The sequence below is a fragment of the Clarias gariepinus genome, chromosome 10, assembly GCF_024256425.1.
Source record: "Clarias gariepinus isolate MV-2021 ecotype Netherlands chromosome 10, CGAR_prim_01v2, whole genome shotgun sequence".
Classification (NCBI taxonomy): Eukaryota; Metazoa; Chordata; class Actinopteri; order Siluriformes; family Clariidae; genus Clarias; species Clarias gariepinus.
In genome coordinates, this window is record NC_071109.1 from 29,648,905 (window position 1) to 29,672,049 (window position 23,145).

At 38.2% G+C, this 23,145-nt stretch overlaps 1 protein-coding gene across 1 annotated transcript in view; it reads left to right on the top strand.

The window, feature by feature from the left end:
* The window catches only part of kiaa1549la (KIAA1549-like a), an 85,090-nt gene that overhangs the window by 18,504 nt on the left and 43,441 nt on the right, over positions 1-23,145 (top strand). Inside the window, exons 2-5 of the mRNA XM_053506636.1 lie at positions 9,720-10,049; positions 11,029-11,610; positions 17,299-17,414; positions 22,343-22,565. Of these exons, the coding sequence (XP_053362611.1) occupies positions 9,720-10,049; positions 11,029-11,610; positions 17,299-17,414; positions 22,343-22,565 (1,251 nt within the window). The remainder of the gene's footprint in view (positions 1-9,719; positions 10,050-11,028; positions 11,611-17,298; positions 17,415-22,342; positions 22,566-23,145) is intronic.

Below are 23,145 nucleotides of genomic sequence, written 5' to 3' on the forward strand. Positions count from 1 at the left end.
GTTGGGAAGGCTGCGTCGAAGAGAGAGGCTCAGGCAGGCAGACTTGTTTATCTAGCCCTGTTTTGCAAGCTCCTCGATATTTCATAGCACCGTTTCGCCAAACACGGCGAGGAAAGAGACAGGGTGTAATTACAGGCAGAACTCAGTTCTCTTTTCACAAAATGTGGCATAGCAAGTGTTGTTGCATTACAACAGAGCAGCTGCGTGTGATGCTAACATGTCTTTGTGTGTGTTGTGTCACTAAGCTTGTTCTCTTCTGAAGGTTTTTCTGATCCGTGTCATTTTGTAAATTTGACAGAATGAGATCACACATCGTTTAGACTTCAAAAGAAATAGTGTTACTTTGTATTAACATTAAAACCTGGCTTTGCATTTGAAATAGATGGAGGTTTGATGAATAGGCTTTTTTTTCCAATCAGACAAGATGAGATCATTTTTATCAGACCAGAAAGCATGTACTTGCAAGAGTGTTTTTTATCTGTTGCGAATGGCCAAAACATGGAGCCTAAAACTCTCACCTAGGTACAAAATGTTATTTTCAGATAGGATCATATAACACATTTTTTCATAATACTTCATAATGTTTTTTATAATATTTGTTCTCTCCCGATCAATGCTTAGTTTTTTGTAAATATACATACACATTTATATTTTTATTAGATAAACATATTTCCTAAATATGCCCTTTTATGTGCGTAGTGTCAGTTACTCTTTTAAAGTCAAATCTTTCACTAATCTTAACTGTCATTTAAATGAAACTTAGAATTCACATGAAAAGACACAAACCTGAAAAATATATATTTCTCTAAAATGCGAAATTGCTAAGTTATTGCAACCTAAATTTGACATGGTTACAGACACTACAGATTTTATTGCTTTTTTAGCTTTTACCAAAAACCTATTTAAGCAACAATTTTTACAGGTCATGTGCTTGCACCAATTTTAGTATTTTAAATGATTATTCTTTGAAGTGAGACTGTATAATGTTGAAAAATGGCCATTTTTAGGGCACATATAAAATTATTATTACATAAAAAATTATTATTACATAAAAAAGACATTTTTAGAGAAGGAAGATTGGTCACTTTCATGTTGCATAAACTAAGTAGCTTCTTTGGCACACACATTTTCTGTATTATATGTATGACATAAAAATAATAATAAATAAAATCATCACAAATCAACACTGTGTTTTAGCCAAAAGTTTTGGGTATCTTTTGGAGCAATTTAATAATCATAAAATTTTGCAAAAGAGGTCAGAACTTATTTGTTGTCACACACACACACATAAAAACAGAAAGTAATTGACTAGGAAACAGTGGGCTTACCGAGTGACTTAACAGTGTAACAGAATAAACAGACATCTAATCAAAAGGTTAACACAGAACAGGGGGACACATTAGACCCTACAGTCTGTAATTTAAAAATAAACCAGCACCATGGCGAAGTGAATGTGCTGGGAACATGCGGAGAGGGCAAAATCATGACATGTACAGATGATGAAGAGTTTTTGTTGTCATGCAGAAACAGCATATGGCCAAATTTGGTTATTATTTTCATAAATTAATGCTATTGGTCTGCCTTTACATCTGTTTGTGGGTTTTACTAATAATGACCAAATGGAAAGTATTAAGCGCTTGTGACTTACCCTCTTTGCTTTATTGGATCTCCAATTCTGGTTTAATTTTTCCTAAAAAAAAGGTTTTGGACATGTTTTTGGACAATGTTTTTGGATTTTATACCACACTGTTGATATTTTATTTGCAAGCTTTAAAAAATATTTTAAATATTAACTTTGTCGAAATGGGGCCCTGCAGCTAATTAGTCCCCCAGCCTGGAGAGAGGGGCTGATTGGCCAAGATCTCTCATAGGGGAGGAATGGGAGGCACACTAGTGCTCTCATATCAATTGTACGGTGGCCCTGAAGTGCAATACAAATTAACAAAACTCAAAACAAATTAACAAAACCCCAAACAAAATAAATTTAAAACCAAATTAACAAAATGGAAAACAAAATAATTAATATCTGACTGGTGGAGAAGTGCAATACAAGTTAACAAAATGGAAAACAAATTAACAAATTTAAAAACAAATAACAAAACCCCAAACTATTTTTTAGGGAGGTTTGTTGTTTTGTTTTTGTTTTTGTTATTTTGTTTTTGGATTTGTTAGTTTGGTTTTAAATTTGTTAATTTGTTTTCCTTTTTGTTAATTTGTATTGCACTTCTCGGCCAGTCCGATACAAACCGGAAAAGGTAGGTATAGTTTGCAAATGAAATGCTTATCGCTGATTGGACGAGACATCTGTCACTCAAGATATACAGGAAGTAGGAACTTGTTTCTTTATCTTTGTTTCTTGTGAAGTGCAAAACAAATTAACAAAACTGACTTCAGGGCCACCCTAAGAACGCCATATTTGAAACCACAATAATGTTTGCACATTCATACACACACACAAATCTACTGCTACTACAGTACTTCCTGTATATCTTGAGTGACAGATGTCTCGTCCAATCAGCGGTAAGCATTTTATTCGCTAACTATACCCACCTTTTGCGGTTTGTAGCGGACTGTCCGAGAAGTGCAATACAAATTAACAAAACGGAAAACAAATTAACAAAACGGAAAACACATTAACCAATCTAAAAACAAAATAACAAAAACAAAACAACTAACCTCCCTAAAAAATAGTTTTGGGTTTTGTTATTTGGTTTTGAATTTGTTAATTTGTTTTCCATTTTGTTAATTTGTATTGCACTTCTCTGCCAGTCAGATATTAGTTATTTTGTTTTCAGTTTTGTTAATTTGTTTTGCACTTCAGGGCCACCGTACAATTGTGACTCTAGCCAATTATGGGCGTCTGTGAGCTCAGGATAGCAAAAGGAGTGGAAAGCGCCATCCTCTGTGTGTCTCAATGGTGTATGAGCGAGCGGATTGAAAAGATGCGATGGGTCAGCGTCACATGATAGTCCTCGTCCCCCCTGGTTGGTAGTTTTAGTCTTAATGGGGGTTGCCCTAACGACGGGTGGGCATTGGGTAATGCTATTATGGAAAACTCTGAACAATTCTTCATCCTGCTCAATTTTCTTTATCTGAAACATGTAATCCAGCTGCCAACTGCTTGCAAACTGCCAGACAATCTGCCTTAACGTCATACGACAAGAACAGTAATACTATTATTATACACTATTATTGTCTTTTTACAAGTACAACAAGATTCAGCGGGTGAACTGTTGACGCGCCACCATCTTGGGGTCCTAACATACTCTGCGATAAAAAGGGCAGAGTTTCATGTTAGATGAGTTCACAGACACTCGTAATTAGGTACTGTTAATTCATGTCACTCTGGCAGACAAGGGAGGTCATAATGCCATCCTTCCCTCCTGGCCATGGAAGACAGGCATAGTGACAAAAAGCTTACCTAGAACCCCTTAGATGACCAGAATCTTCACAAAACACAAAATTTGTAGTTTGTTCCTAGAAGTTATAAATTGCACAGCCCTCCTCTGAACCCAGACCAAATCCCTCTTGTACATCTTAGAGAAGGAGATCATAACCCTGCTTTCACACTAGCCAGTAACTCTCTAGCATTTGGTCTCTTGTGGCTGTCTCACTGCCCATTTTATAAAGTTTTAATACCGTATGTACTGCATCTTGGAAATAGACACTAGGTGCATTTACATGAACGCTAAATTCCCCCTAATAATGGGAATAATAGCCCAGTCGGAATAAAAACACATAATGTAAAAACACATTAGTCGGAAAAGTCTGACCTGATCTGGCCTGATCATAATGAATTTACAATGGAAATGAGAAAGGGCTGGTGTAAACCTTTAATAATCCATTCTGTGGTTAAATATTAGCCACGTAACCCTCAGTCTGATCATTTCTCAATTGTTGGAATAAATCAACTATACAGTATGGACAAAAGTATTTGGCCAAACCTGCAATGACATTGTATCCAAATAGATACACATCAGTATGGAGTTGGTCCCCCTTTTGCAGCTATAACAGCTTCCACTCTTCTTGGAAGACATTTATGAGGTCAGGCACTGATGTTGGACGAGAAGGTCTGGCTCACAATCTCCGTTCCAGTTCATCCCAAAGGTGTTCAGCCCTGCACAGGGTGCCAATCCTTAGTAGTTTTACATACTTAAAACCTGTAAGAGATATAGTTGGTTGAGACAAATCAGACAATTAACATTAGTGCTAATGACGCAAATCGAACTAAAATGGTATCGAATCAACAATTTACCTATGATTCACAGCTGTATCCGGGGATGCTTACATCATGGGACAGTAGTGGTTCAGTAGTCACGGCTCTGAAATACTGATCTAAAGCTCATGTATTTTAAAAAATTAAATAAATGAATTAAATTGCATGAATTAAAAATAAAACAAGTGAAGAATGTAATGTAATTTCCTTAGCACATTACATAAGTAGAAATAAAGAATTAAACAAAGAATTAAGCAATAGAATTCTAATTCTAATTCCTAGTGTAGGTGAAATAAAACACTTTAGAATATGCTATTTTTGGACAATAATTATCACACCAAACTATATGAATTTCCTAAGGAAACATTGTATTTTTATTTAATTTTCCCAGATTTTTTCCCTAATTTTGTTGTGTCCAATTCCTCCCCGTCACTAGGGGGCTCCCAAATTAAGTTTACTACTACCACTCAGTCGGGAGGGCCGAGTACTATCACGTGTCTTTTTCGAACCAGCCGACCGCACCTTTTTGAATTGCTCTCTCACGCACTGCTGGGGGTGGCGTAACACACTCGGAGGACAGCGCTATCCGCTCCTTCCTCTTGCGTGAGCTCACAGACGCCCCTGATTGGCTGTAGAGCCATGATTAATGTGGAAGCACAAGGTACCTCTCATCCCTCCCCTCTGAGAGAGCTCGGCCAATCAGCTCTCTATAAATCTCCGGCTGCAAGAGGTTACAGCATCACCCGGGGATTAGAACTCGCGATCTTCGGGTGATATAGTGAGCACTTTACCACTGCACGACTCGGAGGCCATTGTACTATTTTTTTAAATAGAGTAATGTGCAAAAGTCTTGGGAACATGCAAATAACTGCTTCAGAGCACACACCATCTATATCGCATAATTCCGTATACAGGGTCACAGGGATAATACAGGATACAGGATCCATCACAGTGTATACACACATGCATAGACTCAGACACTATGGGAAATTTGCCAACCACTACACCACCGTGCAACCTGCTGTAAAAGAAAAAAAAAAGTTTCACAAAAATATACTATAAAAAGCCCAGAAACATTTTTTTTTCCTTTTTGTAAACTGGTCTTTTACATAATGCTTGCTTTTTTCTGGCCTAGAGATATTTTCCTGTAAGATTAAAATTTTGGCTGGAATATTAATGTTTTAAAATCAGAAATGTTTTTTTTTTGTACCGACTTTATAATGAAGGCATAAAATAAACATGTATAAAAAGTTTGTACAAAACTAAATGAATAAATAAAGAATTGAACAGGATGCCTAAGACTTTTGCACAGTACTGTATTTCAGACATAAGCCGCAGGAATTAATTGGGAGTAAACAGGGTCAAAGAAGGACATTCTTCCCTGCAGAGCTAATTAGTTTCTCTCCGACTTTTATTGCGTATGGCTACAGCACTGGTAAAATAAAAAATCCTTAGAGATTTGGGTTTTTTAAATATTTAAATAAAACCCAGGATGAGATTAAACCACAGTTGTTATGATTCCTTCCAAATATTCTGAGGTAAATAAACTATGCTATACAGCCAGGTTTGGAAGGTAGAAAGAGGACATCTGGTAAGAAATCAGACAGCCTGTTCCTTGGGACTGCTTTGAGGAAGGAACTGAATGCAGTCTTCTAAATTAGCATATATTTAAATGCGGCTTGTTTTTCTTGTCAGCGTCGCTGGAATCACGATGCCGAGCTAATACACATGTTGTTATTCCCTGGTAATGACACGAGAGGTTGTAGAAAAAAAAAATAAAATAAAAAAAATAAATAAAGAAGACACGATAGTTATATCAGACAGGAGTAGTGCATTGAGTGGATTTGGGAGCTGTCAGTACGTGGCACAGCGAACAGAGCCTGGAAACGCAGATAGCGATCAAAGCTTCGGGCCTACGCGTTATAATCGCTCAGCTCCTCTATGTGCCACCAGCGCTGTCACCGCACAGTCCCACCGAGACGTGGTCTTTTGCTCCCACCGTGCTTTTCCTGTGTGCATTATCTAAAAACGCTCACGGGGGCGGCTTGTGGATTTTGTATGTGTGGGACTTACTGAAGGAGCCGAGCTCAGTTCTGATTTGAATCGTCTCCGTGTCCTCAGACGGTTGTTAGTCCTCTTGGAATAGTAAAGACGGAACTGCTGTGTTACATTACATCTCACACAGATCAAATAAATGAACAATATATTACAGATAAAGAAAAATGCTTTAGTGTGAAGCTGAAGATCTGCTCCAGGGTCTGCATTCATTTCTAGGCTGCTTCATTCTGATGTGAATGAAGCATCATTTTCACCTTCAGGCATTTCTGATGTTTGTTGGGTACATGGCTGCTGGCTTCCTTTTAGAGCCATGTTTAGATCCTTAAGGGTTATTTAAGTTATTGTACATAGAGCTGTTTTTACTTTGGAGATCTGTCTAAAGATTGGCTTATTTCTTCCAGCACAGGGTACAAGTTGGGTGACGATTCCACTCCCTGAACTACCTGGAGAAAACTACCTGGGCAAATGGTGTAATGGTGGTGTAGTGGTTAGCTCTGTGAACTCGCATCTCCAGATTTAAGGGTTCAATCCTCTTGCATGGAATCAGTATGTTCTCCCGGTGCTTTTTGGGATTCCTTCGGGTATTCTGGTTTCCTTCCCCAGTCCAAAGTAATGCAGCATAGACTAATTGGAGTGTCCAAATTCCTCGTGGTGTATGCAGCAAGCAACCTACCACTAAGCCACCAATTCCCAGAGAGTGAGTATTTTTACCTAATAAAACTTGCATCATATTTCCAGTAGGCCTGTACAAAGGTGAGGATGCAATCAGGACACCCTGTAGATCAGCTCTTGCTTGTCAAATAGGATTTTTTTTTGTGGCCTTGTGGACACCTTATGCAATACCTACAGTACACAGACCATCATTTCTTCATAGCCCAAATGCTGCATAGCAAATCTCATCAAGTTAGAGATCCTCTAAAAAGACAATGTCACAGAAATGTCACCTCTTACGTAACCGTAAAAATAGTATAAATCTTTGTTCATGATGACTAACATCGAGTCGGACTACTGAAGGCACAATGGCGCTGGTCATCATCAGGGATCATCAGCGACTCATCCTGTGTCTGTTCAGCCTACGCCTTATGCTTCAGCTTGTTCAACCTAATGCTGTGATTTTTATAACCTAAATTTAACTCTCCGTCTACTCTCACAGCTCAGCAGCTGTCAGCTCAACCCAAGATGACACCATGAAAATGCTGCATTAGATATATTTTTTAACATCGCATTAATATAACATGAATTTTGCACATTGAGATCTTTCTCTCCGCAGCGAAAAGATTGATGAGAGTTGAGTTGATGGACATCATCTGGATTTTTAATCTTCTCGGTAGAACAAGGACATCTTTTTTAAGTAGAGATAGAACAGAGAACTGAAATTTTATTGGGAATTTCTGTAATTGATTGGAATGGAAAGCAAGAGCGCAATCCTTCATTTATGCTTTCGATTAAAGCATCTCGAGTGGCTTGTCTCTGATGAAGGGCAGGTGGACTGCAGTCAATGCCCCACGAAGACGCAGTTAAAAGCAGATGGGGTCCTATGAATAGACATCCTGTTGGAATGGTGCGCTGCCATGCCTAGCCTTTCGTGTACGGCCTTCTCGTGGATTTTTACTGGTTTTGGCCCATTACCCATCATCCCCCATCACCACCTGTGCCTATCCTGTTAAAGCTCCAGGCCTTACCATCTGACTGATCCTTATTTACATGAGCGATGGATTCCCGAATTTTTCTTGCTCACTATTAGGTCATTAGCAGGAACCTAAAAAAAAAAACTACTCAGTGTCCTTGATTTTTCATATAGATCATGCTAAAGGTCTGAATGCACCTTGGAGTGTGGAAACAAGGCAGCCAGTGGAATCACTCTGCTGTGTCTGGTGGTAGCTTTTGATTGGCTCAGCTCGGTGCCTAATTTGAAAGCCATGCCTGCTCCAGGAACCATTAAAAGCTTTATAAATCTTCTCAGTGCTGGGGTCAGCATACTAAAATGTCCTCGCCACGGTAGCAACACAGCCTCTGGGACACTGGTAGTAATGTTCTCTTGAGCCGTGGCGTACGCGCGTGTGCTATTTTTCTCCACATCATCTCACGACCCCTGCCTTTCTCTTGCTGTCCCTTTCTCAGGAAACCCCATATGCTCGAACTGTAAGAACAGGTGGCTGTCGGTTGGAGAAAAGGCTTTCAACATGACCTGTGATGACATACCGACACATACTCGCACGCCCACACACTCGCTAGAGACTTTTAATGCTAGCGTCTCCCGGTAGCCACAGTGAATTATTAATTTTTTTCTCGTTTCGTTTCAGGGAAGAGAAAAATCACGCCATTTGCTGATTTTGTCACCTCGGTGTTGGAGAGTCATTCGGAGATGATTAATGCAGTGATTAATAGGCCGTCGTTGCCTTTTATTTGATTCCTATCTTGAGGAGCATAACATTGACACAGTCCTGGGCTGCAGTGACTCTCTGGCATTAATCACCATTTCTGTAGTTGGAGGTTCACTAGAATATTATTCTTTCAGTTCTGCCACAGTAAAGGTGATTTTTAAAGTACAGGATGACGTTAATATACCAATCGTGTGTAAGATGACACCGCAGTACTTTGTGACTGCATGGCTGTTTCCATACGGCCTAAAAAACAAACCTACATTCACATTACTGTTTTTTTTTTTTTTTTTTTAATTTTTTTCATCTCTGGCTATTATGACTCATCAGCTTTTCACAATGCTGAAGATTTATGCTGATCATATTTTAAACGGTTTCCACATTTCCATATGAGAGTTAGGCATTATGCACAGGAACAGAAAACAAATTCTGAACTGTTTATCTCAGTCCTTATTAAAATCCTCAGTACAAGAGTCAAGTATTAGTTTATTGCATTTTTCAACATTATCATAATATACATTTACAGTGCATTAAATATTGTTTATGCATTTAATTTGCATTGTCAAGTTTGCATTGCTTTCAGGCAAAATGAAACAAGACAAAAGCATCTCATTTCCTATCATTGGGGTAGGGGTAGCTCTGTGGTTAAGATGTTGGATTACTGATCAGAAGTCAAACCCCTGCACCACCAAGTTGCCACTGTTGGGAGCAAGGCAATTGACCCTCAAAAAAATGTGTGCTGTGGTTTATGGCACCTTTATAATGAGTATAATGAGACAATTTCTTTTTAACTTGCTCTGGATAAGGGTGTCTAACGTTAATTTGGCAACGTACGATGTTTCGTTGGTATTAAGTTGTTTTTGAAAGGAATTTGGGACACAGACAACAGTTTCCTATAAAAAAAGTGTGAATGGATGCTAAATGCTTTAAATTAAGGTTAAATTTCGTTGTTTTGAGGTTGTATTTAAAACGTTGTGTTTGGGACATCCATTCCACGTTAAAATCATAATCATATTGACTATTGAATCAATGTTTTATCTATTATCTTGTTTCTGTTTCTTTAGATGAAGGCAAGATCGAACCATCAAAGCGCTCTGCTACATCGCCAAGTCCCACTTGGTCTTCAAACGTTTCCTCGTCTCTGTTTCCGCTAAAAGAAGATGAAGATTCTGTCCTGCAATCTCACTCTGCACCAGCAGAGGCAGTGTCAAGCACCAGAGAGCAGGCTGTCTTTTCCTCCGTGCTGACAGTGAGGGCCAACTCGGACTCGCTGGTGCAGTATCCCGCCTCTCCTCATTCAAACGCTTACAATCTTACCAATCACAAAATCCAGGAGGATCCACCGGCTAAAGCTCCACAAGCCCCAACCAAGAGTGTGCTAAGCACCGTGTCAGGTACCGACACTGCCTCGTGGATGTGAGATAAATATGTGTGCTTTAGTGTGTGTGAGGTTAACTGTGATCAAAATGCTTTTGTTTGCAGAAATTTTCCCGACTTGATGTTGTCGTCTGTGCTTTTGTCCTCGTCGTGTCCATCATCGTGATCATGCTTGAAAGCCCTTGTATGGTGATCACCCTAGTCATTATCGTCATGTGTTCGATGTGATTTGCTTTGTCATGACTCACTCTTCTTTGTCATCTTGTGTAAATGTTCATGACACTCCTAGTTGTGCCTCAGACATTGACCTTTAAAGTCACAATCAGGGAGTTTTAAAACATGGATTCTGGTTGATAAATCAAATAAAAATAGTTTAGTTTGTGCTGGAAATTAAAAATACATAATTTAAAACCGTTCAACTCCACATTTACAAAATAGAAGCTAGATTCTTGTAGTTGAAGTTATCACATATATGAAAATCCCTGTTTGTGATTAGAATATCTCCCGCCAGATTGGTATTTTTAAACCTGACTTGCTTGCATGTTATTATCAATAATATTCCTATAACAGCATGTCCTGGGGGGGGGGGGGGGGGATTTGATGGGTATGGGGTATTAGGGGTTGTTGTGGTTGTCACTAGCATGTTTTGCCATTGGTATTTTTTTTGCCCGTAAGCATTGTCACTAGCATTGCTGGGAAAATAGAGACATACACAAACTTATACATTGACGTAATGACGTGACTTTCTAGCTCATGGGAAAAACAAAGCCTATTTCCTATTAAACCGACTCTGAACCGGCACTAGCACTAGGTTTTCGAACTGAATAATGAAGAAGATACATTATCAGGATTGCATATACTGTAACTTTGTGTTGTTAAAAAAATTAAATCAAATCTTCGAAAGTTTGTATGAGCTCAAAATACTTTCTCCTTTCGCATAAGAAAGGAAACTGCATATGCTTTCAATGAATATCCAAACAATTTTTGTTCTTCCAGAAGAGACTCCATCTACTAGCCCAGGGCTTCCCACAGCACCCGGTCCCACTAACTTAACAGTAGAGGAGACAGAACCTTCTCGCACAGATCATGTGACCAGCCCATCCTCCACCTCCACCGAGCTATCCAATGGTACTTCTCCAGGGACAGAAAAATTTGGAAACACCTCAGTCAGCCCTCCAAACCCTGATACTGTGACCAGTGACAACCTCCAGCTCACCACGGTGACCACCACAACGACCACGCCCTTAACTGTGACTGACATGACTGTGACTCTGCCCAGTACGAATCCCTTGACGACTGAGGTTCTTACCACAAAAGCTCCAACCACGACCACTGCCGAAACCACAACCGTTGCGACGATGCCTTCGACAACACCGACAACTACAACTACTACAACAACAACAACAACTACTACTACTACTACTACGACCACACCACCGACAACGACTGCTTTGCCAACTACAACAACTCAAAGCTCCACTGTAGCTACACCTAAAACCACAACTACTGAGCAGAGCACTACCACTGAGAGTTCACCTCCATCATGCAACATCACAGAGAGGCTGTTGGTCCGAACAGGTGAGTTTGCTCCTTCAATCTCATATCAGCAAAGCTACTGTAGACTATATGGACAAAAGTATTGGTGTTTGTTCCCCCTGTTGCAGCTATAACAGATTCCACTCTGCTTGGAAGGCTGTCCACTACATTTTGGAGTGTTTCTGTGGGAATTCATGCACATTCATTCTGTAGAGCATTTATGAGGTCAGGCACTGATGTTGGACGAGAAGACCTGGTTTGTAAACTCCATTCCAGTTCATCCAAAAGGTGCTCGATGGAATTGAGGTCATGGCTCTGTGTTAGGGCCAATCAAGTTCTTCCACATTGAATTAAACCATGTCTTTATAGTCCTTGCGTTGTGCACTGGGACACAGTCACGTTGGAGTAGAAAAGGGCCGTCCCTAAACTGATGGCACAAAGTTGGAAGCATAGCATTATCCAAGATGTCTTGGTATGCTGAAGTATAAAGTTAGCCCTTCACTGGGGATAAGGGACCTGATTAAAACACCGGAGTTCAGTAATTAACAGGTTTGGCCGTGTCCATTTGTCCATGTAGCGTAGTCCATGCAGTTAGCTGGGTATTAATGCATTTAGTCCGAATACAACCATGCCACTTTTATGGAGTAGGCTTTTCCATTTTCATAAAGCTTTTCACAAATTAAAGTTGAGTAACCACCATTTAACATAATGACCTCCACAGTCAGACTGTGACATGGGAATTGTCTTAATATTTTAAGTAGCGCAATCATAAGTTGATGTTATTACACATTATCATAATCAAGATAAACTGCATTTAATTTTAGATATATGCGAAGAAGACTATGTTTAATGACATTTTCCTTATTAATATTCCTCTAGAATCCGCACAACTACATAACCGCTTTAAAGAAAACCCGTAATCGAAATATGGCTTGGATTGATGTTGAATTTCAAAAGGTCTCATCCATGCTCCTCTCTCTCTCCTTATCTGCCTTTCTGCATTTCTCTCTCAGTCTGTTTATATGCCGCACGTCTTTATCTCAATATTATTCCATACTGTCTTTTCGCTCTCTCTTTCTCGATTACTCTTATTCCCCCTCAATATCTTTGTATTTCATTATTGCAAATTAGTGCATGCTTATTGATCTGTAACTCATTTGCATTATTTAATAGCGTATTGTTTTTCTGTTTGTCTTGTTTTTTTCCCCCATAAAATGAATAGATGAATCTTAAAGGGGCTTTGTCATGAAATTGTAGTGTTTTTTAAGTCAACATGAGAGAAAAAAACAGAAATACGTACCTGGAGCAGCATTTGGCAGGAAGAAGAATCCTAGCTTCTGTACAAGCAGCTCAAAGTCAATGAATTTGTCTGTCACATAATCTGCCACCATATTTGGCCAACAGCTGCATACTAACACTGTTAAGTAAGAGTAAGAGTGTTATGCTTATTTGTTTCAAGACATGATCTAAAAAACCCATTTACTTTTGTATTTCATTAGCAATGGATTAACCCTTAAGGTTGTGCTGTTACAGGAAAATAATCAGTCTTTGAGTGCTGTGATCCTCACGCCAAATGAAGTTACTTTACCAGTGATTCTTTTTTTTATACCAGCTTGTCCAAAATGTCCTCTAAGGCCTTATGCAGGGGTAACGATTGCCCTGCTTCTGTACATTCCCTCTAGCTTCACTTGTACTGATGCATACCTTCAAAGTGCTTTCAGATATTTCACTTTGTCCTCTGTCCAAGGACTATTGTTCTCCATTTCCATGCTGAGGTTAAACCAGACGTTCTTTCTGAAATTACGATTAATTTAGCAATTAACTCAGCCTTTCACGGAAGCTGCTTTTATATCCTTAGAGGTAATAGCGCCAAAAGCAGAAAAAGACCCTCCACGACCAACTAAAGCATATCAACTTAAAGTTCTCCAAAATGATAATTATGTATCTCCATCATCACCCCATTCATTTTCAGCATGGATCTGTGTCCATACCACATGATTGTGTGGTTTGTGTCTTGAGCAGGTAGAGCATCAAGACTGAGACATATCTTCAGGAATCCTAATATCTTTCGGATCTAAATCTGATTTCAAACCACCTCTGGATGTGACTTAATTTGGATTGGCAAAAAAACTGATTTTCCTGTTCAGACTGCATAAAAGCAATGTAATTCCAAACTGATTCCAATCTGGATATGCCAAAAATCTGATTTGAGTTGGCAGTCTGAACAATGCCTAAATGAGTTCTTACTATAAATCATTAAGCAATATTACACGAGAGGGAATGCTGTTGTGCTGGTTATCAGCACGGATTCTTATTCTTAGTCTTAAATTCTTATTTTGCTGCTTATTTGCAAGTGCAAGTGGTTTTGAAAAGTTGGGTTTTGCCAGGCAGCTGCTACAGTACTACAGGCTGTCCTGACCTACTTTCACCCATGCTGATGAATAACAGTAATTAACGATTGTTGAACACCTGGGACGGTGAGTAATACATATAGTTGAGTGTCCTAGTGATGTTATCGATCCTGGAAAGCCTCTCGTCTTATGAGTTTACTTAGTAAGTTTAGTTTACTTAGTTACTACAGTAACAGTTGTATAATAACATATTAAAATAAGGAAACATGTGATGTGTTTTGAAGACAGAACTGCTTTTATAGACATGTGAACTGCTGAAACACCTCCTGACCAATCAGATTGAAGAATTTGACAGCACTGGTGTATAATTTTACATTTTCAACCAGCATATTATTGAAGCAACATGTTGTTCAACCCTGATAACAGAAAAAGACATCACAAGTAAGGTTAAGAAGCAACAGCTAGGTTGTGTTTGCCACTCGAACGTGTCAATTAATCAATATTAATGAACATCAGACAGTCTGCTAATAAATATTAATGACTAATGTTGAGGCTCAGTTGCAGAAACAGCAGTTTATTAAATATACATAGGCTTAATGTTCAGGGCAAAAATTCTGATTATGTTCTGATGAACCAGGAAAAAAAACACATTTAACGCATAAAGTGTATACAATACTTTTTTAGTTTTACTTGATTTTTGATTTACATTCCCAGCACATGTTACATTTTTAACCAGAAGCTATCTACTGGGGAAAAGGCTGTCACATGCTTCCTTTGAGACATGTGACTCCAGCTGAATCTTTTACAAACTGCTGCCCACGCACTGTTGGGAGTGGCCGGGGGATGTATCACACACAAAACGAAAGCACTTTCCAACCCCCCCATCACTAGTGTCAGTACGATTGATGTGGGAGAGCAGAAATACCACCCCTTCCCCCTAAGAGCAGAGTAAATTTTCCCAGTCATGGGTGGGTATCATCGGATTTCAACTTGTGAATGCAGGATGTGCGTTTTCTGTTGAAGTGGATGGGAGCCATTCATCTATAGTTTTTAACCTCCTAATCCTCTTGATTCCAAAACGTCAAATGGCCATGCATATGCTGTTACTAGTTTCATAGGGAAAAACAGGCATGTTTCTCATTCACAGATGATGCTCTAAAAATAAATTGGAAGTTTGTCCAGCTTCCAGTAGAACCAGTCTATTGAGGGTGTTATAAATAATTTGGTGCAAACATTGCTAAGGAGACTCAGTATACATTTCTGTGCACACACACCAAACACCGTCATCTATCCCGCAGTATTCTGGCGCTGGTGTTTAAATATCTGCCAGATGTTGTTGTTCTTTCAGCTACTCCAATTAGGGCTCACCACAGCAGATCATCCACTCTGCATATTTGATTTTGGCTCAGGTTTTACACTGAATGCCCTTTCTGAAGCAACTCTCCCATTGTTATTGAGTCATTGGACTAGACGTGAGGGTGCTCTGCAACCCCAATGGCCCAGCGTGAGGCATTGGCTGGGATGTGAGAAGTCTACCAATGAACCACCAATGCCCAAATGGCTGACAGATTAGACATAGAAAAAATACAGAGGACATAAAGTGAAGCATGGTGCTAACATGACCTTTACCACACCAAAATGGAAGGAAAGTGGGGACCATATAAAGCGTAAAAGTAAAGAAACTGTCTCACAAGCATTAATCTTTTGCAGGGATGGAAAACACACAGGGAAATTATAGTTTAGTGAAAGAACAGATAATTACTCAAAGTCGAATTTAGTTAAAACTAAAAGTGTCTAGACAAAAAATGTTTTAAAAAATTGCTACCTTTAAATGTGTACTAAAATGTATTTTTTTTTTCTTTGCTTGTTTTATTTCTTGGGCCAGTAATATACAACAGTCAATGTTTATTTTTAACGGTCCCCACTACAGGCCTGTTCCAACTGTTTGAGGTTTTGCTTTATGGTAAAAGTATTAATGGAGTCACACACACAAAAAAAACATCAAACAAACTGCTATATCTTTGCGTTGTGATATGATACAAATCAATCAAAAAGTCAGACTATTTAAATAAACAACATCATGTAGTGGATTCTTTTAGCATGTGATACCTCAACCAAATGGTAGAGATGGCTTGATCTGGTTACTTTCAACATACATTTCCATATAAATGGTGACTCAAAATGTGTTCTACCAAAAAGTTGAGCAGAACATTAAGGGGTTAAGTAAGAATACAACTATTAAATTTCACTCAGATAATATATTGTATAAATATTTCAAAACAACACTTAAATATTATAATAAGTTGCAATTATGCACTCAGGTCAAATGGGATTTTTGACTGTTGAGAATAACAGAACACAGTTATGGGAGAGAGTAAAAAACTTCCTTTATTTCTCTATATAATCTCCTGCTACACTAATGCACTTATCCTAGTGTTTCACTAGTGCTTAAAATCCACCAAGGTGGAATGTTTTCTCAGTACGCCAGATGATCAGACTGCCTGCTTTATGACTGAAATGCCGGCCTCCCAGGAACTCCTTTAATGACCCAAACATGTGGAAATGGCTTGGAGTGAGATCAGTACTGTGGCAATGACTCCCAGTCGAGCTCCTGTAATGTGCAAGTGGTGTTCGTGAACAATTGTGTGTACAGTTCCCAAATTGGTGACAAGTTATCCATCAATTGTGAAGGATCAGGTGTTCCACTCGCTGAATGTTCACCTCGTCCAGGATCATCTTTTATGGATGTTAAAATGTAAAAAGTTTGACCCATGCAAATGTTCTAAGAGTCTCATCCACGTACCGTGCTTAAAGTCTTTTATATTGAATGTTGGTCGTTTTTATGCTTTCATTCCCCAGAAATTTCATCATACGTCCCGATTTAACATGAAGGCAACTCATCTAAGTTATCTGTTAAGTCATGGGTGCGCTTTTGTGGTTGGATTTGATCCCAAAAGAGTTGATTCACTGATTCTAGACATTTAGCCAATTATGAGTCAAGGCATTGGAGTCTACACACTGCAAAGTGCTTGCTCTTGCGAATGCATGACAGGCAAAATTAATTTAGCATCCAAGTGTTTTTTTTTTTTTTTTTTTTTTACACAGGTAGTGGCATTTCTTTTGAAGTTTATTGATCAGAATAGAACAATTCATCCTCCCTGTGATGTAGCCAATTATTTTTCTTGGATACAGTTGCAAGTGCACATAAGCAGTAAATTAATGTCCCGAATTTGGCAATTAATTGAGTTCTCATTAGGTCTCATTAAATAATACTGCTTATACTGTACCTAAGGCTTGTCAGAAATTTTGTCTTTGTATTAAGTGACCTATTATGTAAAATTGTGCGTGTGTGTGTGTTTATGTGTGATTTTTCCTACAGTTCTGTCTATCCAGATGAAGAGGAATTATTTGGAGAGTGGACTGAGGCAGAGCTTGGTGAAAGGTCTGACCCTGGCACTACAGAAGGCCTTTAATGACTCAAACATTCGCATCCAGGTAATTAATTTAGCCAATGTGCTCTACTTAGCGTTTCTCCCTGTGAGAAATCTACACTATGGGGAAAAATAAAAATCACTAAATGAAATAAGTAAACTAAACCAACCATAAATTAGTTTGTTGCCGTGGAGACAGAGCCTAACCTCATATGCACATCCTGTAATCAAAAAAAGCTGTTTATTTCAAACTAAAGTTCTATTCCTGTATCTACACCAGCATATGCCCCTGCAGTGCTTCAATCAAACTTAGGGTCTGATGTGTCTTTGGATTTGTATCACCATTGCACCATGGGAATTGTAGTTTCACGGTGAAGTGTGTGGTGGGCGGTGAGTGGGCAGTGGTGTGGGAAGTGTTTGTATTGAACACGCTGTCTTCTCCGCATCGTGCGAGAACATGTAGAGCGATTTCCTCTCTTTGGAAGCATCTGGGAATTGTCTAAAGCTTTGTGTAAACCGGCATCTTCTCACATTCGAAGGGTGTTTTCTCACCTATTAGTCTTTGCTGAATCAAAATCAGAGGGAAATTGATACTTTTGATCCATTTTCTACTCGAATTTCACACCACCAGGACCAGAAAAAACAAGAAAATACTGTAATGTGGTGAGAAGTGGTGGAAAGCTCAGACAAAAGTGCTTATTAAGGGTTCTTTGGATTGTTTTATAATCTAAATATATTATACCTATATTCTTTTCTGAAAGCTGGAAATCCTCTGTTGTAGGGCTCCATATCAGCGTTCCCACAGAGGAGCTCACTGGAGAACGCTTTATGGTGCTGGATGGAAAGATTTCTTTTTGGCACATGAATTTAATCCATTCTTGAGGCAAGTTCTTACTGCGAGAATTTACAGTATATTGCTAAATGCATTTAACCATACAGTAGGAATGAATGTAAATGCGGATAATCCGTTCCAAAAACATTACCAACATTACCCATATATTTCCAACACTTTAATCATATTTTTGCATATAAAAACAAATTAATCATTTAGAAAAGACATGTAAATGTAGTAAAATATTAAATAAATAGACATTAAACCTTAATTAAACTTATTTTAGGGCACCAGCTACCATACAGGCGCCTCTTATTTCTCTTGGCACTGGCTGCTTTAAAAATGAAACTGAAAGTGGCTCCGTTTTCTTCTTGCTACCAACTTTGCTAACATTCCTGGTGCTATTTCTTCACTAAATCTTGCACTAAATGCAACACACACAAAAAATTTTTTAAACTCGCTTCACTTGGGTTTCCACTGACGCAAAAAGTTTTAAATGGCTCTCAGACATACGTATAACATAACCAGCGGTCGGTTCAGCTTGTTTCATTTGTTTGTATGCCGAGGCAAATTTCTTAAAAAAAAAGAAGTTTATATCCCGAGGTACAACTATATATATTTTGTATAGATACAGAAGAAAGCACTTCTAAGTGTGCATACCAGCCATCAGCCAATCACAGAGCTAGGGCTAAATAAAATGTATCTATAATGAAATTATAGTTTAAAAAATATCAAAAATACTAAAGCCATATTCAGAAATGATTTCTTACAGATCCAGCATACACTATACTGTACAGTATATCCAGCAGACGCCTGCACTCCAGACCCACCATCTGGCACTTAATTATCTTAATTATCAGGCATGTCAAAAATGCAGTTCTGGAAACTGTAATACATACACAGGTTTTTTCATGCAGTGCTTTTCCTCTTTTGAAGTTAATAAGATAAAAAGCAACTTGTAACAACATAAAAAAGTGCAAACACCTTTCTCATGCGTGAAAAGTAATAGCTTTATCTTGTTTTGGTACAAAGCTTGACCCTATACACTCCTTCAGTAATTGTTAAACGAAAAAACAGTTCCTTATAGAAAACTTCACATAATCAACTACACTTCTTCATGTAGAGTATCGTACAGTAAAAGCAGATCTGCTATACGATAGCAAATCACAGGTTTATATTAGTGGGTTTGTTCTAATATGTTGTCTGAGGCTTGAGTTTGATGCAATGCAGGTTTTACTGATAAAGAAACACTAAAATAATTCAGCAAGCTGCTCTAATCAGACTGAGGCAGGAGGGAATGAGAATCAAACATGTGGCAACCCCAGAAAAGCTGAGATCTGTAAAGCTAAACTAAATAAATGACAACATACAGTCCGATAGTTTGAGATATGATTAAAAACAGGCGGTGGTAGCTCAGAGAGCTGAGGCACTGAGGTTGGCGATTTGAGCCACAGCTCCACCAGGTTGTCATTGTTGCGCCCTTGATCAAGACCCTTAACCCTATGTGCTCCAGTGGTGCTGTATTCTGGCTGACCCTGCGCTCTGACCCCAGTTAAACTGGGATATGCGAAGAAAGAATTGCAATGTACAATGTGTAATGTATATGTGACAAATAAAGGCAAAATGAAGAAATATATAATTAAAAGGTGTGCTGAGTTAGTAATTGCATAAAAGTGATTTGCGAAGTGGGTCATGTAAGTGATGATGTGGTGGAGTTTATAGTCCATTGTGCTGCTGGGAAATTGAATTTAATGAGCCTAAGTTTTTACATGAGCAGGTGACGTGTCAGACTCATTTATAAATTATAGTAACAGATCATTCACAGGTTTTCTACATAAGGTCAACTAATAATAAATGGAAAGAAAGCGTATTGTTCTTTTTTAATAAAAACCTTCTGGCATTTAACATTACATCTAACATTAGTGCATTATGAAATTTAGGCTAAGATTATTATTTATTTATATATTGATTAAGATAATTGTTACATGTCATCTTTTTATGATTTTTGGTTAACATGATAGGCTTTTAGGCGGCACTGTGGCATAGTGGTTAGCACTGTGGCCTTCAGGGTCGAGGGTTCGATTCCCGCCTCAGATCTGTGTGCATAGAGTTTGCATGTTCTCCCTGTGCCTGGTGAGTTTCCTCTGGATACTCTGGTTTCCTCCCACAGTCCAATGAAATGTCGATTGTGTTAATTGGCATTCCCAAATTGCCCCTAGATGAAATGGATTCGCACCCTGTCCAGGGTGTACCCCGCCTCTTGCCCCAAGTCTGATCCTCCTGAAGGGCCCTGAAGCCGACCCTTTGTACAGGATAAGTGCTAAGTTTTAACAGGCTTTTTATCTTGTAAGTTTATGTGGGAATGTTGGTTAATAGTTGTTGTATTGAAAGTGATTACAGGAATTAATCTTATTAAACTTCATAACAACAAATAGCCTAAGCGATGAGATTTATGGTTCATCGTATCCATAAACAGTATAAGATATTTAATAGACAACAAACGATTACGTACGCTTTTTGAGAGTCTCTAAATGAAACCTAAAATCCACTTGTCTTGTGTAATTTCGTTTTAATGAACTCTGTAAAGTCACACCGAACAGATCCCGAACGAGGAGTCGTTCTCTAGCTATCGGTAATGATCAGGAAATAGCAAAATGTTCTATATAACGGTAAACGAGTGTGACACTGAAGATTGTTGTTATTACGGGTTGAAGAGAGTGTCAGTGTCTGTTCTACCCACCACGCGAGTGACTCAACCCGAGAATTAGCGCTGTCTGCTGTCGGAGAGCGCTGCTTCTGGAGCTGTCTGTTTGTCTCTCGCCCACTCTTTCCTCTCTCTCTCTCTCTCTCTCTCTCTCTCCATTTCTACCTGTTTCTACATCCTGTATCTGTATCTCCCTCTTTTGCTCCTTCTGTCTTGTATCTCCTTTTGTACTACCTCTTGATTTTTCCCCGATATTTACTCTTTCCTCACCTTTTTTCCTTTTCCCATATCTTTTAATTTGTACTCACTTTATATCCACTGTCCCTGTCGCTCTTATTTGCTCTTTCACTTCATATTCCTTCTTTTCTCTCTTCTCATACTTTCTGTATTTTTCTCAGTCCATACAGTACAGTATATGCATCCATCTTCTGTAGCTCACTCTTTATTCCATTTTATCTTCTATTTCTCTTTCTGTCTTTTTCCTCATCTCTCCTTTTCTCCTCTACTTTCCTCCATCTTCCTATCGCTCTTGACCAGCCTCCTCTTTTCTTCCTTACTCCAGCCTTAATGATTCATACACATTTGGAATGATTCAGACTGCTTGATTTAGATTTAGACTGATTCTGAATGATTTGAACTGGTTAAGACAATTTAGATGGAAACTGATTCAGATTTAGATTTATTTTTTAAGCAATTCAGTATGATTCATATTGATTCAGATAAGTTCAGATTTATTACACAATTCAGACTGATTAATACTGATTCAGATTTTTTTTTTTAGCAATTTAGACTGATTTGGATCTATTTAACAATTTGTACTGATTAGTATTGAATTCGGATTTTTTAAGAAAGTCAGCCTGATTTTGTACTTATTTAGATTTTTTTAGCAGTTCAGACTAATTCGGATCTATTTAACAATTTGTACTGATTGGTACTGAATTCAAATTTTTTTTAGACAGTCAGCCCGAATTCTACTGATACAGATTTTCATGCAGTTTAGGTTAATTCGGATCTATTTAACAATTCGTACTGATTTGTATTGATTCAAATTTTTTTTTTTTGTTATCAATTCAGACTGATTCTGATCTATTTAACAATTTGTACTGATTGGTACTGAATTCAAATTCTTTTTAGTCAGCCTGAATTTTACTATTACAGATTTTTTTAGCAGTTGAGATTGATTCGAATCTATTTATCAATTCGTACTAATTTGTACTGATACAGTTTTTTTTTTTATCAATTCAGACTGATTTGGCTTTATTTAACAATTCATACTGACTTGTATTAATTTAGAATTTCTATGGAAAGTCATCCTGATTTGTACTGATTCAGAATTTTTTTTCGTTTAGCAATTCATGCTGATTCAAAGTGGTTCAATCTGTTCCCCAGAAACCCATTTTGAGTTCACACATCAACTGTGGCTATATGTAACACTAATTTTGTGTGTTTGTCTCAGCTGGAGCGTGATGTGTGCACACCCTCCAACGTCACCCTGGGATATTACGTCATGAGCGAGAAAACAGTGTTTGTGGCAGCAGCAGTGGTGGAGACTCTGACCTCCTATGGCTTTGATAAGCTCCTGAGTGACCTCAGACAGCACGCACCCGTGGTGTTGGCCGTCCCCATCCCTGTAGCTTCCTGGCAGTCTGCTCCGGGCATCCATCTGCAACTCAAAACGGGTGAGGCTGCACATTTTGTATGTGAAAGGCTGTACACTGATTGTGTAAGTAGAAGCTTGTTGATGCCTTTGCTTTATCAGGAAATTAAAGATTATATTAATGTAATATGCAGGTTTTAAAAGAAACATGAACAAAATGCTGATTGTAATAGTAATATTTAGTGAATGCGGCATTATATCATAGTCTTTATATCAGGCACACTTTTGTTAAATAATATTGTTAAACGGAAAAAAAAGTCATTATACTCATTTACAGTGCAATAAATATTAAATGGCTATTTTTATTTAAAATGTTTGCACATCTCCAACAATCAGCTGGCATTAAGTCGAATAAAAAGATTAGATCTTGTTTGAATTACGAATTGAATATAAAATAAATAGTAAGTGAGATTTAACATATAGGACTTTGTGTAATTTTTATGATGTTTAAGATATAACATTGGGGAAATGTAATGAAACTCTGATTATATGGCTAGAGATAATTACACTAATACCTGATTATGTGTTCATAGAGTATCGCATACACTGCCTGGCCAATAAAAAAGGTCCACACTTAACATTTAATTCAGTCACCTTTAGCT